The following is an 18,450-nucleotide window of genomic DNA, read 5'->3' as shown; positions in this document are numbered from 1 at the left end:
TAATATTTGGGTTTTCAGAAAGCCTTTGACAAGTTCCATCACCAAAGGCTCATAAAGAAACTAAATAGTCATAAGATATCAGAGAAAATCCTGTCATGGATCAATGACTGGTTGAAAGATAGGGGGGAAAAATGGGTTTTTTTCCCATGAAGAGAGGTAAAGCGCAGAGCCCCCCAAGATTCTGCATTAGGACCTGTGCTTTTTACATATTTAGTAATCTGGAAAAGGGGGTCAAGTGGCAAAGTTTTCAGATACACAATTACTCAGGATAGTTAAGTCCAAAGTTGACTGAAAAGAGGTAAAGTGCTCTCACAAAACAGGATGATGGGACAACAAAATGGCAGATGAAATTCAATGTTGATAACGGCAAAGTAATGCACACGGGAAAAAATAATCCCAACTACGTGTATATAATGATGGGTTCTAAATTAGTTGATACCACTCATGAAAGAGATCTTGCAGTGACTGTGGCTAGTCCTCTGAAAACTTAGCTTGGTGCAATACACAGTAATGGTCAAAAAAGCTAACCAGATGTTAGGAACTATTAGGAAAAATAAGACAGAAAATAGCATAATGGCATATATAAATAGTAGGGCTGCCAAGCGATTTTAAAAAAAATCATGATTTAAAAAATGAATAGTGATTAATCACACTTAATAGAATACCATTTATTTAAATAGTTTTGGATTTTCCCACATTTTCAAATATATCGATTTCAATTATAACACAGAGAACAAAGTGATTACAAATATTTGCACCAAAAGAAACTGTTTTTCAGTTTACCTAATACAAGTACTGTAGTGCAATCTCTTTATCATGAAAGTTGAACTTAAATATAAAATTACAAAAAAACTGCATTAAAAATAAAAAAAAGTAAAACTTTAGAGCCTACAAGTCTCTCAGTTCTATTTCTTGTTCAGTCAGTCACTCAGACAAACAAGTTATTATGTCCTGCAAATGTAAACAGTTTTCTGCTGCTTGTTCACAATGTCACCAAAAGTAAGAAAAGGGGTTCTCACGGCACTGTTGTAGCCAGTGTTGCAAGATATTTACATGTCAAATGTGTTCGTATGTCCCTTCATGCTTTAACCACCATTCCAGAGGACATGTCCATGCTGATGACGGGTTCTGCTTGATAACAATCCAAAGCAGTGTGGACAGACATGTTCATTTTCATTATCTCAGTCAGATGCCACCAGCAGAAGGTTGATTTTTATATTGGTATTTTGGATTCTGTAGTTTCTGCATCAGAGTGTTATTCTTTTAAGACTTCTGAAAGCTTGCTCTACACCTCATCCCTCTCAGATTTTGGAAGCCACTTCAGATTCTTAAACCTTGGGTCTAGTGCTGTAGCTATCTTTAGAAATCTCACATTGATACTTTCTTTGCTTTTGTGTCAGATCTGCAGTGAAAGTGTTCTTAAAATGAACACCATGTGCTGGGTCATCATCCGAGACTGCTATAACATGAACTATATGGGGAGTGATGGTAAAACAGAGCAAGGGACATGCAATTCTCCCCCAAGGAGTTCAGTCACAAGTGTCACTAATGCATTATTTTTTTTAAACCAGCGTCATGAGCATGGAAGCATGTCCTCCTGGAATGGTGGCTGAATCAGGAAGGGGCATACAAATGTTTAGCATATCTGGCTGGCATGTAGATTCTTTGCAGTGCTGGCTACAAAAGTCCCATGCGAATGCCTGTTCTCTCTGGTGATGTAAATAAGTAGGCAGCATTATCTCAAGTAAATGTAAACAAACCTGTTTGTCTTAGCAATTGGCTGAAGAAGAAGTAGAACTGAGTGGACTTGTAGGCTCTAAAGTTCTGCATTGTTTTGTTTTTGAGTGCAGTTACGTAACCTAAAAAAAATTACGTTTGTAAGTTGCAATTTCAGGATAGAGATTACACTGTAGTACTAGTATGAGGTGAATTGAAAAATACTATTTCTTTTGTTTTCATTTGTGCAATGCAAATATTTGTAATAAGATATAAAATGAGCAGTGTACACTTTGTATTCTATTGTAATTCAAATCAATATATTTGAAAATGTAGAAAAACATCCAATAATATTTAATAAATTTTAATTGGTATTCTATTGTTAAACACTGCAATTAAAATTGTGATGAATTGCGATTAATTTTTTTGGGTAATTGAGAGTTAACGGAGATTTTAATCGAAAGCCCTAATAAATAGCATATATAAATCCATGGTGTGCACGTACCTTGAATGCTGTAACCTGTTCTGGTTGCCCCATCTTCAAAAATGATATAGTGAAACTAGGAAAAGTTCAGAGAAGGGAAACAAAGTGATCAGGAGTATGGAGTGGCTTCCACAGGCCTCCTCACCCCGCTCCTCTATCTCTGCAGAATAGGGGTGGGAAACATGACAGAGTTCAGGAGTGGGAGGGAGGGAGCTTGCTTGTGACTGCTGCCTTATCTACTTTGAGTACCAATCTACTTAAAAGGGCAATGTATGTAAAGAGGCAACACATCTATGTGTGTATCTCTCTCTCACTCACTCTCACATTCACACTGTGTCACTCTCACACTGTGTCACTCTTACTTCTCAACACACTGTTGTTATTACTACTTGATACTTCCTTCCATGTACATATATTCTTTGTAATTTTATTCTTTCAAAGTGCTGTTTTTTGACTGGTCTATGCCTTTCATAATTTTTGTATCTCTTACGCACCTCCCAATCAGCTGTTCCTTGGCATGTGTGGGGGTGGGAGGGGGAGAGCAAGGGCATTGCAGGCTCAGAGGAAGGGGTGGAGTGGGGGCAGGGCCTGTGGCAGAGCCAGGGGTTGAGCAGTGAGCACTCCCTCCCCCCCCCCCCCGGCACATTGGAAAGTTGGTGCCTGTAGCTCCAGTCCTGAAGTCTGTTCCTATACAAGAAGCGGCATATTAATTTCTGAAAAGCTGCATGTGGCTCCGGAGCTATAGGTTGGACACCCCTGTCTTAATGGGTCATGCCAGGCAACCTTATAACAGGAGGTTTGGTAGAACAGCCATATAAATTTAACCTGCTTCTGACCCCTGCTTTTCAGCAGCTACTAGGGCCAAATTGTAGATGGAAGGCAGGTATGGATGGGGAGGCAGACTAAGGGAAAATATAGGAAAAGGAGCGTAAGCTAGTCGTGGACCCAAGAGGAGGACATAAACTTGTGGAGGACAACAGGGAGAGAGGAACGTTGTAGAGTGCCAGGAAACTGTGCTCCTTTGTCTAAATTTATGGGGAAAGGGTGGGATGTCAGATTTAGAGTGGATAAAGGGGACCGCAGGTGTGAAAGGGCAGTTGAGATTGTGGGAAACGTAGAGGATTGGTGAGGGACATGTGGAAAGGGACAAGTCTCCATCTACTACTTCCATATCCAGTGTTATTTCATTTGCTTCTGCACATGCCACTCTTGGCTTGCTGATGTCCGCAGGAGAGAACCACTGATTTAGGCCTCATCTGACTGAGCTTGATTTTGTTTTTTGAATGGACCTACCCAATTTTCAACTTGGTGCTTTTTTAAAAAGAAAGATACCTAGAAAATCCAAGGAGAGTAACAATACATTTTCAACTTTAACTACCAATAAATATGTTTCAGAGGAGTCCTCTAACACCAGAAAAAGTTCATTTCTTAAAAACCAAACGTCAGGTATAGAAATGAACAGGTGAAGGATCCAGACAGTGTTTTGTGTTTTTTTTCATCCCATTTATCCTGAAATTTACTCTTAAAAAAACTTGCATAAAATCCTATACAGAGGTTAACAACTACTAGGTAATTAAAGCCTGTTTAATTGCTCAGCTTCCAATATACAGTACTACAATATTGCCAGCTTCAAGCGATCAAAAATTATGAGTTGGACTCCTTATCCTCCCTTCCCCCCAAAATCATGAGGTTTTTTTTTTAAAGATTATATTGTGTTTTGTAAGTCTGTCTCTTGAATATTGCCCACTGTTCCAAATGTACTGAATGAGGTGATTTTTGGCTTCTGGTGCAGAGCTCTCACCTTCACATCTGCCCATCTCTTGCCCGGCAATTAATCCTGTCCTCCATCAGTTCTGTCCTACCCAACCTCTCAATTCAGCTCTTTCAATTCAGTTCACCTCCCAGCATGCACCCCATCAACTCAGCACCCATCATCAATAAAGCCCTCCCACCCCATCAGCCCTCACTGTCCTCACTTCAGCCCTCCTGCAGCCCATACTAAGGCTCTCATATCCTCAACGCTGCTCCTCTTGGGGTTCTTCACCCTCCCCAGACTTGGGGGTGGGGGGGAGGCTCTCACTTCCTAGGCTGATAGAGAAACCCTTGCTGCCTGGGGCTGACAGCGGGAGCCCTGCAAGGAGAGGTTCCTTCTGTCAGCCCTTGCCACCTGGGGCAGATTGACAATGATTTCTAAGTAATTATTAAACCTGACTCATGATCTCGGGATAGAACTCTCAGATATCAGGGTTTTCTTAAAAAGAAAATCCTGACATTTGAGAGTTCTATCCTGAGATCATGAGTCAGGTTTAATTTTATTTAATCATGAGATGCGATTTTTTTCTAATTCACAAGATTTGGCATTTCTGGTACTATAACACTAATTGCTACAAAAAAAATTAAACTCTTGAATAGCTACTGAAGTCTGTATATTCACAGAAATATTCAAATTCATCAACGCCTCACTTACGTTGTTAGGTGAACTAAAACTTCAACTCTCCTCATTAATTTTGAAATCTTTACTACACACTTGATAAATATTATATACAAAAAGTTTCATTGCAACAATGTTTAGGTTGCCCGACAAAGAATTTAGAAGTTAGGAAATGCCAGGTTTAAGGTTGTCTGTGCAAACTCAATTCCAGGCCCTTAAAGTCCATACTGTGCACTGAATGAGAGAGGAGATTTGTGTGGGCAAAGTGGGAGTATGAATTTGTAATTAAGTACAGTATCATAATGCATATGCCCAAGGGGGCACACTTAAGGTTGCATGGGCACCTTAAATCTGAGACTGTTTGCAATTGCTTGATATAAAAACTTCCTAGGCCTTTTTGAAGGGGAAGGAGTACTGTTCTGTTGTATGCAACTAACATTTGGGCTTTGTTTTTAAAGATGAAGAATTTTGGTAAAGAGTAATACTGCTTGTGGGATCATAAACTTAATTCCTCTTAAGCCTTAACTTTAACCACTACCATTTTGTCTAAGGATCAATAGCTATAAAATCATGTGATCACATACACAGAAATAAATTAACTTTTACCGCTTTAAGAAATTTGATGTATAATCCTCCATTTGACTTCAGTAGGAGTTCTGACTGAGTAACAGGTGCTTGACTGGAGCCTTGAGGATGATCTGAATTTTATTAAATCACGTAGTTAAATCTGAACTACAGAGATGTGACAGAGTTTTTACACTTCAACATGGGTTGAATCCCTTCTATATATAAAGAATATAGCATAACATCTACTCCATCCTCTCGCTCCCAAAAAAATACAGCTCTTACCATTTGAGGGCAGAACGGATTTTGAGAACTTGCAAATCTGTTCAAATTTTTAACAGTGAGTCGCATTAGTGATTTAAAATCTAGTGCGTAGCATGTGTGGAACTGGAGAAAGTAAGGCAAGTTTCAGAGTGGAGCTAGTTTGGGGTGACTTCAAGGCTCGGGAATGCAAACTGAGTCCAGAGTGCTAGTTCTCAAACGCTGGCCTCAGCACAAAATCCTGGGCACTCAGCATATGTTATAGTTAGAATTTAAGCTAATTACCTCCAGACTTCATTGCTTTGTGGGCATCATCTGAATATTGTAAGTTGACAAGCTACAGGAGACAGATTTCAGCACTTTCTATCTACTGGTATAGAATGCTAAGAAATAAATACCTAGTAAGAAACGTTGCCTTTTTTAACTTAAAGGGCGGAAAAGTTAATTTTCATACCATATATATAAACCAGGAATCAGTCTCTTGTAGTTAAGGTCACTGCATTAATTTTCCACACAATTCATGTTTGTCTGGTTAGATGAGAGAGTAAGGAGAATAATACTCAGTTACAGTTGAAACTATAGCACATTGTCTTCAAAGAATTACAAATCTAATCCAGCGGTTGAACTGAATTTTGTTGAGATCTTTAGCTTCTTGTTCATACCTGTAAGTTCCTCTTTCAATATATACAGGGCGTTTGTTTTTTTTTTTTTTTACAGCTGTTTATTGTAGGGTGAAACAGTACTACTAAAACTTCAGAGAAAAAATGTTTCTGTTGGAAATGATGGAAACACTTTGGGGAAAATGTCTGTTCTACTTTGCTCTGAATATACATAAATGGGATTCAGTTTTATACTTCATAATGTTATGAGCTGGATTAAACCTGGTTATGGGTTGAGTTAAAACCTCATTGAAATTGATTTGTGAATCTGTTGTTCACTTAAACTGTTTGTGAGACAGTTAAGGTGCCTACCACTAAAATAAGTTCTAGTAGATCCTGCCCAGGAATTTTGGATTGTGTGGGTGGAATAGCTTTTACTGAATTATTTTTGGTAGGTGTGTATGTGAGGGAGGCAGAACATGCAAACTGAAGACAGACAAGGACAGAGAGAAGATTAGAGGCAAGAAAGCCAAGCAGTTGCCTGTGAGCAGAGTGTGACCCTGTAAAGAGAGAAGAGAGAACACTTCTGGATCTGGGGTGTGTTAGAGGCTTGGGACTATAAGCTAAGAAACTACTACTTTTGTTCTTGATTCCACCTGTGCTCAAGCAGGCCTTTGTACGTTCTTCATAAATGAACAAGATTGCATCATAGAAAATACTGAATTCCATCAATTTCTACTTCCAGGTGGAGTGTGCCCAAAGTCCCTGAACTTTGAGTAGCCACTCAGGTTGAAAAGGGACAACAGAAACACTTTTCGTTCATTTTTAAAAAAGCATGGTGGGCCAAAATGTTTCACTTCTGTGACAAAGTTCCTCCTCTACCTTGGTGGGTCCTGCACTTATTGGCAGATTTGCTCACCTCAGTGATCTCCCCCAAGTCTGGATCAACTCCTCCTGTGTCTGATCAGGAGTTGGGAGGTTTGGGGGGAACCCAGACCCACCCTCTACTCCAGGTTCCAGCCCAGGGCCCTATGGATTTGCAGCTGTTTATAGTGCCTCTTGTAACAGCTGTGTGACAGCTACACACACCTCCCTAGGCTACTTCCCCAAGGCCTGCTCCAAACACCTTCTTTATCCTCACCACAGGATCCTCTTCCTGGTGTCTGATAATGCTTGTACTCTCTAGTCCTCCAGCAGCACACCCTCTCAGTCTCAGCTCCTTGTGTCTCTTGCTCCCAGCTCCTCACACACACTTCCTCTCCTCTGGCTCCTCCCCCCCGATTGGAGTGAGCTCCTTTTTAAACCCAGGTGCCCTGATTAGCCTGCCTTGATTGGCTGCAGGTGTTCTAATCAGCCTGTCTGCCTTAATTGGTTCTAGCAGGTTCCTGTTTAGTCCAGTGCAGCCCCTGCTCTGGTCACTCAGGGAACAGAAAACGACTCGCCCAGTGACCAGTATATTTGCCCTCTATGAGAGTCCTGCACCCCACTGGTCTGGGTCTGTCACGCTTCCTTTTATATTTGATGTCACAGTTGTAACTCTGTCACATGGATTTTATTGCCATAGGCTTGGATTCCTTTTTTATTCCTGTTTTAGTAGAAACCACGTTTTGCTGAAGTTTGTACAGGAAATTATGGCAGGATTTTAGTGTGAACAGTTTCAAAAAAGAGAAGTGAGATATATGCAGACAAGCAGAAACTCTTTTTTGAAGAAATCATCTGATCCGTTAACGTAAAACACAATCTGCATGAGCATGCTCTTCTCTCAGCAGTGTCTTCTTCCTGTGAAACTGGAATAAAGAACTAAAATGTGATCACCAGTGTTTTGGCAAATATACATGCTGCAGTATCAGAATGTTATAAGGAAGTGTCTGTCCACCCTGTCTTCAGACAGGACGAAGGGTGTATCAAATGCCAGGATTTTTTTTTCCCTTCAAGCTGTATAGCTAACTTTTCCTGTCTCCTTGTAAGGCTCTTAGTATTTTTCTTACCACCATATTAAGCAGGAACCATTGCTTCTCTGCAAACAGTGTGTTGTGTTTGGATTCCCTGGGTGAAGTTCTGACCCAGTTGAAGTCATTGTGAGTTTTACCCTTGACTTCAGTGAAGCCAAGATTTCTTCCTCTGTTAATTAGTAGTTGAATTTGAAACCTTTTAACTTCTGCATATACCTAAATAACACCTTTACTAAATTTATTCATGACTAGGTGTTCGGTTAGATGTCTCTGCTTAATAAACTGATCATAAACTGTGTGAACGTATTTCTGTCTTTACATTTCTACAGTACCCCGTCCCCTGTAAGATTGTCAGCAGCCTATAAAAGGAACATGCTATCTGACGAAGTGGGTATTCACCCACCAAAGCTCATGCTTCAATACATTTGTTAGTCTGTAAGGTGCCACAGAAATCTTTGCCATGCTATCCTTGTGTACCCCTTTGTGACCAGTGAGAGAACACTCTGCAATAACTTTCTCGATTGGGTCATTAAACAAGACATTTATGTATCTAACAGCACCGCCTTCTGATTGTCTTATTGACAGTAATGTCACCTGAAATAGAAGAGATCTTCGCCCAGACTTCTTAGTGGGGAGGCATACTTGGTTGCAACTTGTTCTACCTGAGTTTCCGTTTCACCTCTAGTCCCTGTACCCTATAGGCACTCTCAATTTTGACTGCTGGAGCCAGGGCTTCTGCATGGCCATCCTGCCAGCTGCAGTTCTTCTCCAGACAGCATGCAGCTCCTTATTGGCTGAGCCTACAGTCATGCAGGAATTTGGAAGGTCCCTCCCTAAGTTGCTTTCCTAAGGTATTCTCCTACTTTGTTCTTTGGGAGTTCCTCTCTCTATGGGTACTGTCCTCCAGCTGAGCTGTGAACCATTTATGAGGTCCAGATTTTCATTAGTCAATTAGGGGCCAGCAAGCTACTTAAGCAGTTGTAATTCTTTACAAGTGGTCAGAGAGAAGTTTTTTCCATAAAGAAGCCCATCATGGATGGAATGGGTGCTGCTTACTCTTAAAGGGGCCAGCCATCCTGTGATAGTTAAGGCTAAGTTTTTGTCATGGATATTTTTAGTAAAAGTCATGAACAGGTCATGGGCAGTAATGAAAAATTCACAGAAGCCCATGACCTATCACTGACTTGTACTAAAAATACCCATGACAAAATGGGAAGCTGGGGCAGCTGGGAATGACCCCTGCTGGCAGGTTCCCCCTGCTGTGGCCTGCAGCTCCCAGCTGATGCTGATTGAAGTCACAGAGGTCTTTGAAAGTTACGGATTCTGTGACCTTGTGACTAAATCGCAGTCTTCGTGATAGTCTATAATAAGATATATGTATGTCAGGGGTTCTTAACCTTTTTCTTTCTGAGGCCCCTCACAACATGCTCCAAAAACTCCAGGGCCCAGCAGCAGAATGGGGGCTCTGGGTTGGGGGGGCCACCTCAGGCATAGGTGTAATTTGACTTCTATATTGCAGGGTCTGGGGAGGGAGCGCCACCTCCACCCCATGAGTCACCTCAGCAAGTCCGCTGACTGTCTTGAATGGGGCACAACCAAAAATTATAACTCAAAGGGGGGAGAGGGCCCTCAGCTCTAAAAGCCTGAAAACAACTCAGGGTGCAGGGAGAGGGGTAGCTAGGGTCTGTGTGCAGATGGGGGGAGGAGGGGTAGCTCAGAGAGAGGGGTAGCTGAGGCTGTTTGCAGATGGGGTGTAGCTAGGGGCTGTGTGCTGGGAGGACTCCCCCTGCGGTAGCTGCTCCCCGATGGCTCTGCCAGCCGTGGAGCCAGATCCTCCTTCCCAAACAGCTCTTACCGGCTGCGTGAGCAAAGAGGGCTGGGAGCTGAGGAGCAGCTTCAACCCCCTGCACCCAGCAGCAGCAGGAGATGAGGGAATGCCATGGCTGCCTGCTCCATGGCACCAGCCAGAGCAGCAGCTGTCTTGCACTGCTTGGCTCTGGCTTCCCCCCTACAACCTGGACGGGGGAGGGGAGAGGAGGAGGGGTGTGTGTGGTGGAGCTGCCCCAGGACTGCCCTGCTCTTGCACTGTAGTTTGGGGGGAGCAACACCTGTGTCCCCCATCTCTGCCCATGGGCTCAGGGCTTCAGCTCCACAGGGATCACCAGGACTTGGGGCTCTGGAATTCAGTCCTGCTGTTCCTATCTTCAGCTCCGCGGGGGTCCCCAGGGATCAGGGCTTCAACCCCTTGGTTCCTGGCTTCAGCTCCGCTGGAGGTGCTGGGGCTTGGCTCGGGTTTTAGCCATGGGGCCCTACCCTGAAAGGGTTCGTCGACCCACTGTTGAAAACCAGTGGTCTAGACTGCAAAAGTGTGCTGAACTAGTTTGTCTGTGCCAGCCTAGGCTTCTGGCATGAGCAGAAAGAAGTTAGCTATCATGATTAATATGAGTTTTAACCATGTGGTGTGGAGACAATGTCTAAAGCAGGGGTTCTCAAACTGGGGGTTGGTACCCCTCAGGGGATTGGGGGTCATTACATGGGGGTTTGTGAGCTGTCAACTTCCACTCCAAACCCCACTTGCCTCGAGCATTTATAATAGTGTTAAATATATTAAACAATGTGTTTAACTTATTAGGGGGTGTTGCACTCAGAGGCTTGAAATGTGAAAGGAGTCTGCAGTAAAAAAGTTGAAGAACCACTGGTCTAAAGCCATTCATGATTATAAACAGGGCTTGATTCTTCTATAACTTTCTTCAACTTCAAAGTGGTTTTTTTTGTTTTGTTTTTTTAGGCCATAATTTTTTTATTTGATGTAAGGTTTTCTGCGTACCTTGGGAATGGATGCTAATGTACATTTCTAAATAAACCAGCTTGCCCTTTTCTTTAAAAGGAATTTTTTAAAATTATCTGTTCCTTTCATGATCATGCTGTGAGAACAAAGATTTTTACAAAGATGGTTGATTTCCATTTTTTGAATGTTTGTCTGTAATAGAAGCAGCGGGGGGGAATCTGGGTGACCAGAGTATATTTTACATCTTCTGATGGAAAACGGTAAATGTTACAAGAGTTTCATTCAACATATCAATCTACCTGTTCTTCATCAATTTAAGCTTGCAATTTTTTTTAATATTAAACCATAACACATTCTGTTATAATACTGAGGTTATAATATTTGGATTTGTTTAGCTACTGATATTCATATTGTATGCTGAGTTTTTCTTAAGTATTAAACATCATATGTGGGGAGGAGGGTGTTCAAAAGAAATTCTCTAAAGCATTGACTTCTGACCATCCAAGTATATAACAGATACTCTGAAGTATCTACTGCACTTCTGCCTTCCCTACCCCACACCTACTCTAAGTGATTTTCTTCTCCTGCTGATAGATGTAGACCATACCAGCAGAGAAGCATGTGGTCTTGAGAGCTTCAACAATAAGGAGCATGCACTTGTACATCCTCCTCCCACATATATGCTGTTCCTGTCTTCTCCCTGAGTGTGATGAACCTCTGTCATTTACGTTCCCCCAGTCCCTTCAGTGGGATTCTGGGCATGGGAGAAAGAATGAAGAGTCCTTACCCACTGTCAGCTTTTGGTACTCGGACTTCATGAAATGAACTTTCCCTCCTCTCTGCTGCATTGATATTTTTGGAGGGGGATGGAGGGTGGAAATAGTGGGCCTCATACTTTGATATATTTTTTGACCCTTAGAGACAAGGCAGCATCATTCTGAGACCAACTGTCCATACCTAAATGTCTTGATTGCAGTCAGCTGAGAGCTGTATGTTGATTCTGGGTCTTCAGCCCTATAAACTTCTTCCACTTAATGTGGGTAACTGACAGCAATAATACAATAGGTTCTCTTTTGTGGGCCAACATCAGAGGAGGATGAGAGACACTTAGTGAGTTTCATAGATATTTGCTGACTTCAGAAGAATTGAGAGACTGGAATTTTGTTGCATTCTAGGTTCTGGACAGGGGGCGAACTCTAGTAGTCATATCTTTCTGCCACTCTTCTCTCACAAAGGCTGACCCCTTCTAGTGTGTCCCTGTCCTGTCTCACTATGCATGCTTTTGCTGAAAACTGTAAACTTGATGACACTCATGTTTTGCCTCACTTTTTTTTTTGTTTCTGCTTTGTTGCATTATCTCTGAAGATAGTCCTTGCTTTGAAGTTGAGAAGTCTGTTGATAAGTCAATCTGTGGCGCACCTAGCATAATATTAAGGTGCCAAGAGTAAGAAGTAAAATTACTTGAAAGGACTGTTGGGGACACAGTTGCTTGTGTAATTTCACTGAGTGTTCAGATTGATGTGGGATGTGCATATGACCCAAAAATCCCTCTTTCCCAGTTTCAGGCTTGCAACTCAGTTTTTAGAGCAGGGGTGGGCAAACTATGGCCCAGGGGCCGCATCCGGCCCTTGAGCTCCTGCTGGGTAGTGGAATCTGAGGCTTGGCTTGCTCCGGGAGCGCTCTAGCCGGGGGGCAGAGTTGGTGGCTTGCCCCACTCCATGCGTGCCATGGCACTGCATCGTTTCTGGAAGCAGCGACAGGTCCCCTCCCCGGCTCCTACGTGCTGGGACAGCCAAGGGGCTCTGCATGCTGCATCTGCCCCAAGCGCCACCCCTGCAGCTACTGTTGGTCAGAAACCATGGCCAATGGGAGCTGCAGGAGCAGTGCCTGCGGACAGGGCACCGCAGAGAGCCTCCTGGCTGCGCCTCCGCATAGGAGCTGTAGGGGGGGACATGCCGCTGCTTCTAGGAGCTCCTTGAGTTAAGCATTGCCTGGAGCCTGCACCCCTGACCCACTCCAGTCCTCAGAACCCTCATCCCCAGCCTACCCTAGAGCTCGCACCCTTAGCCAGAGTGCTCACTTCCTCCCCCCTGCATCCCAACCCCCAATTTTGTGAGCATTCATGCCCCGCCATACAGTTTTCATACCCAGATGTGGACTTGGGGCCAGCCACAGCAGTCGCTGCGAGAGCAGCTCTGCAGCCCTGGGCAGCTGGCCCCTAGGTTCCCCCATTGCGGCAGCAGCCAGAACAGCTGTGGGGCCCCCCGGGGCTACCCCATCCTGGGAAGCCGCTCCCCACCCCCCGGCTTGCACACCTCCTGGCAGCATCCTCCACCCCCCACAGTGTGCAGCACCCTCCCTCCCCCCTCCAAGATTCAATCATGAGTAAAAGTCATGGACTGGTCATGGGGCTGGGATTTTGTTTGTTTGTTTTTGTTTTATTTTTTTGCTTGTGACCTGTCCATGACTTTTTATTAAAAATACTCCTGATTTGAATTGTAGTCTTAGTCATGCATTATTGAAGTTGGAGTCGCCACTGATAAATTCACTGCTTTTATACGCTCTTATTGGAGTAGGTAAAATAACACTGGTAGTGGCTCAGTTTTCAAAGGATGCAGTAGTCACTATTAGGAAATTAGTGTAGTTATAACTGTTGGGTGACTGTTTTAATTATCATAGTTGTCACAGGGGGAATAACCATTTTTTCTTGGTGCAGACTTATTTCTGCCGTCTTCCTCCCACCCCACCCTTTCACGGTATGCTTTAGCTCGCTTGCTTATATTCTTGGTGCTTGCCTTCATCTTAGTCTTGTCTCACTTCATCTGTTTATACTGCTTCCACCAGTGGCACTGTTGTAGAGGTTGGAAAGCTTTGGGAGAAAGTAGGGTGGGGAGGTTGCATACAGCTGTGTTCTGTGCCACCTGAAACATTAGATAAAGAGCTGGAGTTGATACTTTTCTCTGCAGTCTAGCCCTGTAGGATCTGGCCAATAGCAGAAAAAAGGAAATTGCAGTGAGGGAAGCTCAGAGGGAATTACCGCCTGGAGGAGGATGCTAAATTCATTTCACTCTTTACATATATTGGGAGAGGATGGCATCAGGGTGAATCAAGAAGTGTGTTTTTTGGCGGGGGTGGAGAAATACTCCTCAACCTCCAGTAATTGTGTTCCTCTGCACCTCTCTGAGCAGGAGCAGCAGCAGCAGCTGGTAATTGGAGGCTTTCCTTAGCAGAAGAATAGCAACAGATGGAAAGTTCCAGTGGTAACAAGCAGGAGAGAAAGCCTTGTAGCCCACTCTAATGCTTCTTGCTGATGGAGCTTCTCCAGTGCGGAGGAGGGGGATGGGAGAAGTTGGCATAGAACTGAAGGAAGCAACTGCTGACTGTCATTACAGGGCTTACATGCCACAGCTTTTATTTCTGCCCCATTTTAATGAACAGCTTTTATTGACTCTTGGAGGGACTAGAGTTGGAAAACTTCAGTCTGAAAATGATAAAGGTTGAGGAAGGATTTCTGGAATAGAAGTGCTCAGGAAATCTCAATTACAAACAGCCAGAAAGCGTTCAATTACAGGTTGATATATAGATCAACCTATAATTGAATGTTTTCTGGCTGTTTGTAATCTGTACACACAGGTTGACTCATGAACATTTTCTGTTACTGTAGTATTCTAATTTTAAACATGGTAAATGTTGCTAAGCGTGCTATTCTAATACTTTTAATAAATGTATTTTATGGAAAGCTGGACTGCACTAAAGTGAAATCTCTTTGTACACTAACGAGGAGAGCAAATTTATTGGAAAAAATGCAGGTAGTTAAATGTATGAATTAAGTAATGAAGTGACTGTAAAACTTTCAGTGTTTTATGGAAAATACATTTGAAAATAAAGATTGCAATACAAAGATTTTTATCTGTATTTCAGGGTATAAATATGTAACCTGTTTTCAAGTGTACAGAGTCAGTATGTATCATTAAAATCACTGCTATGCAATGTCTTTATTAAAATATTGCCACTTTATAACAGGTATCTAAAAAATCTGAAATAGATTAAGGCTGTAAAATTTGTTTGAGGTGTTTAGTGGGAAAGCTGGAGAGCATTCAGTACCCTGGGAATTGCCTAGAATAACTAATAACTATCAGACAAATAAGTGAAACTTCATATACAACATACTACACTCTGACTTTTTTCTTTGGTTCTTTTTTCAGATCTTGAACCAGATGATTGTGCATCCATATACATCTTTAATGTAGACCAACCACCATCCTCTGTAAATCAGCCAATTTGTATCCCTCATCATGGATTGCAGTCACACTCCTCTCCTCTGTCTCCACCAACCAGACTGCAGGGTCATAAAAACTATGAAGGAACTTGTGAGGTACCAGAATCCAAATACAGTCCACTAGGTGGACCCAAACCCTTTGAGTGCCCTAGTATTCAAATTACATCTATCTCTCCTAACTGTCATCAAGGGATTGAAGCTACTGAGGATGAATTGCACACAAATGGCCCAGAAAACGAATATATGGAAAGGCCTTCAAGGGACCACCTGTATCTTCCTCTTGAGCCATCATACAGGGAATCATCCCTTAGCCCAAGCCCTGCCAGCAGCATTTCCTCCAGGAGCTGGTTCTCAGATGCTTCCTCTTGTGAGTCTATCTCTCATGTTTATGATGATGTAGACTCAGAGCTGAATGAAGCTGCTGCTCGATTTACCCTTGGATCTCCTTTGGCATCTCCTGGTGGTTCTCCAAGGAGTCCAGGGGATGAATCTTGGCAGCAGCCTTATGGATTTGGGCATGCCCTGTCTCCTAGACAGTCTCCTTGTCATTCTCCTAGAACAAGTATTACAGATGAAAATTGGCTAAATCCTAGACCAACATCAAGGCCCTCATCGAGACCTACATCCCCCTGTGGGAAGCGACGACACTCCAGTGCAGAGATTTGTTATGCCGGCTCTCTCTCTCCTCACCATTCTCCAACTCCATCACCTGGCCACTCTCCCAGGGGAAGCATAACAGAAGACACATGGTTAAACACTTCTCTCCATAGTGTACAAGGTCTTAGTCCTGGCCTTTCACCATTTCAATGTTGTATAGAGACTGACATCCCTCTTAAAACAAGAAAGACTTCTGAGGATCAAACTGCAACTCTATCAGGAAAAATAGATTTCTGTTCTGAAGAACAGGGTAATTTATCACCATCCCTTGAAACTGCAATAGATGATTGCTCTGGATCTCAACATGCATTGAAAAAGGATTTGCCTGGTGACCAATTTCTTTCTGTTCCTTCGCACTTTACTTGGAACAAACCAAAGCCTGGCCATACTCCTATATTTCGGTAAGTGGTATAAAAATGTAGGAGTTTTTCACTTTTCTGAGTGTGTTACAGATGTTTAATGTATTTATATCTCGATGCGTTATGAGCCTTTTCAAAGACAATTCTATTAGCAATCTGAATATTATGATTAGAAAAAAGTTCATTGGAACCACCAGATTTGCTTCGTTGTTAAAATATTCCAGCTACATTATAATGCAGTAATTATTTAGGCTCATATACTTCAATTTGTTGAATGTGAGCAGACTGTTGTCCTTGCACAGAACTCCATTGAATCAAATGGAGTTTCACAAGGACAAAGCAGTTCACTGCATGCAACTTGTGAGATTCAGGCCTTAAATTATAAGTTGTTCAAGGAAGAAATACTCTATTCCTATTCCCAATGCTTAGTGCATTTGGGAGCAATAAATTAGTAGTAGTAACCTAGAAGAGCAATAAAATAGTAAATATGGCTAAGCAAGAGTGATAGGCATATGAAGAGACACAAGATGGATGAGATACCATCTTTGGACCAATGTCTGTTGGTGAGAGAGACAAGCTTATGAATCTCACAGAGCTCTTCTTCAGACCAGAAGTTGGTCTAATCAAAAATATACCTCACCCACATTGTATCTCTAATAGACCTATAAAGGCATACAGTTTATTTGTATAGAGCTGTTTTTTTTTAAATTCGGTTTCCACTTCTTTTATTCATTTGTTTTGCTGGAATCGTAACGCGTGGGTGTATCTGGTTATTTTCCACAATGCCACTTTGAAATCTGTGCAAACTGAAGTAACTGGTGGTTGCTGTTTAGCTACAGAAGTGGATTGGCATCTCCTCAGTGCATCAGCACAATTGACATGTACAGTCTCTTCGCCTTCTGCCCTGTTTTTCTGCGGTTTTTTGTTTTTCTGTATAAAAATAGAACGCTAAGAAATAATGTTTTTCCCCCTCCCCACTCCTCTTCCTCACTCCCTACTCAGTAGAAGGCTACATACTGCTCAGGGTGGAGGGATGGTATCCATTCATGGCTTTGTGGAGCATAGTCTTATGATCTTTTGTCTGATAAGAAATGCTTCGATAAGTGGGCTTCTGGCTGAATATGCAGGTGTAGACATTTATGCAAGTCACTTGAGGCATCTTTCACAGAGCTGCTCACCACTTTATCTGCAGCTGTTGGTGGATATTTTGAAGTGGAGTGGGCGCAGGTGAATATAGGGTTAGGTAGCATTCTCTGGTCCTACTCAGTGGGCTAGTCTGATGCCTCTCCAAGAGGGTCAAGGTGCCTCTCAAGATACATATGTACCTCTTTCCCTTGATCACATGTGAAATGGTCAGGGAGAGGGGCTCTCACAAACATCCATAGATGCACAGCCCTCAAGATTACCTCATCTCACAATCACAGCTCTTCTAAGATGTTCCAGTTAATCTCTCCACCATTCAATAATGTACATCTGACACGACTGAAGTGCAATGCATGCAGATAATGCCCAGTGGCTATGGCCACCTCTAGGAGGGCAGAGTTAGGATTGTGTGGGTATGTACCTTTAAACGATGTATTTCCTGATTTTCAGACATTTTGTTTTACTGCATTCAACATTCTGGAAGGACATGATATAACTGGTTAACCTTAGCTCTTCATTAACAAAGGTTTTTGTCAGTAAACATATGGCTATGGTTATAAGTGAAATGAGTCTGTGGCGGGTTCAACTTATTATTTCATATTCAGGTTCATTGGCCCACAATGGGTTTCCAGTTATTTGGTGCTTTGAGGCAGAATCAGACTTGTCCGTTAGTGACAGAGTGCTAAGACCTTCTAACAGCAAAACTAGCCAGTTTGTTCTGTTTCCACAGCTGCCAGAGGTGAAAGTAAGCTTGTCTGGTACAGTGTGCCCGACCGCACCAGCTGCCCGCAGTGGCTCAGAGCCCTTCAAATCCCGCCTGTGGCTCCGGCAGCCAGGCTGGGGCTGGAATTTAAAGAGCTCGGGTCTCCCTGCAACGGCAGGAGCTCTGTGGCCTTTAAATCCTGGCCCTAGCCCGGCAAAGCTCAGCGTTCCCCGTGGCAGCCAGAGCCCCGGCCCCTTTAATTTTCCCCTGAACCCCGGGGGCGCTCCCAGCCACCTCTTCAGCTGGGAGCTCCTGGTTGATTTAAAGGCCCTGGGACTCCCAGCCACAGCTGGTGCCCTAAGGCCTTTAAATCTTGAGGCCACACCTCTTCCACTTGAAGCCACACCCCCTCAGGACTCCAGCTGTACCGGTAAGTCCTGTAAGTTACTTTCACCCCTGAAACCTGCATAGAAAGATTCCGGACCACTGCTGCAGAGCACTTACTTTCAGAATT

The 18,450-nt window shown here is 43.0% G+C and overlaps 1 protein-coding gene across 2 annotated transcripts in view; it reads left to right on the top strand.

Annotated features, from left to right (window-relative positions):
• The window catches only part of NFATC3 (nuclear factor of activated T cells 3), a 162,373-nt gene that overhangs the window by 20,624 nt on the left and 123,299 nt on the right, over positions 1–18,450 (top strand). For both annotated transcript variants that reach the window (XM_030582229.1, XM_030582230.1), the window contains exon 2: positions 15,001–16,132. In XM_030582229.1, coding sequence (XP_030438089.1) covers positions 15,001–16,132 — 1,132 coding nt within the window. The remainder of the gene's footprint in view (positions 1–15,000; positions 16,133–18,450) is intronic.

The sequence above is a fragment of the Gopherus evgoodei genome, chromosome 12, assembly GCF_007399415.2.
Source record: "Gopherus evgoodei ecotype Sinaloan lineage chromosome 12, rGopEvg1_v1.p, whole genome shotgun sequence".
In the NCBI taxonomy this organism is placed as follows: Eukaryota; Metazoa; Chordata; order Testudines; family Testudinidae; genus Gopherus; species Gopherus evgoodei.
Note: the sequence above shows the minus strand (reverse complement) of the source record. Positions and strands in the feature narration are given on the sequence as shown.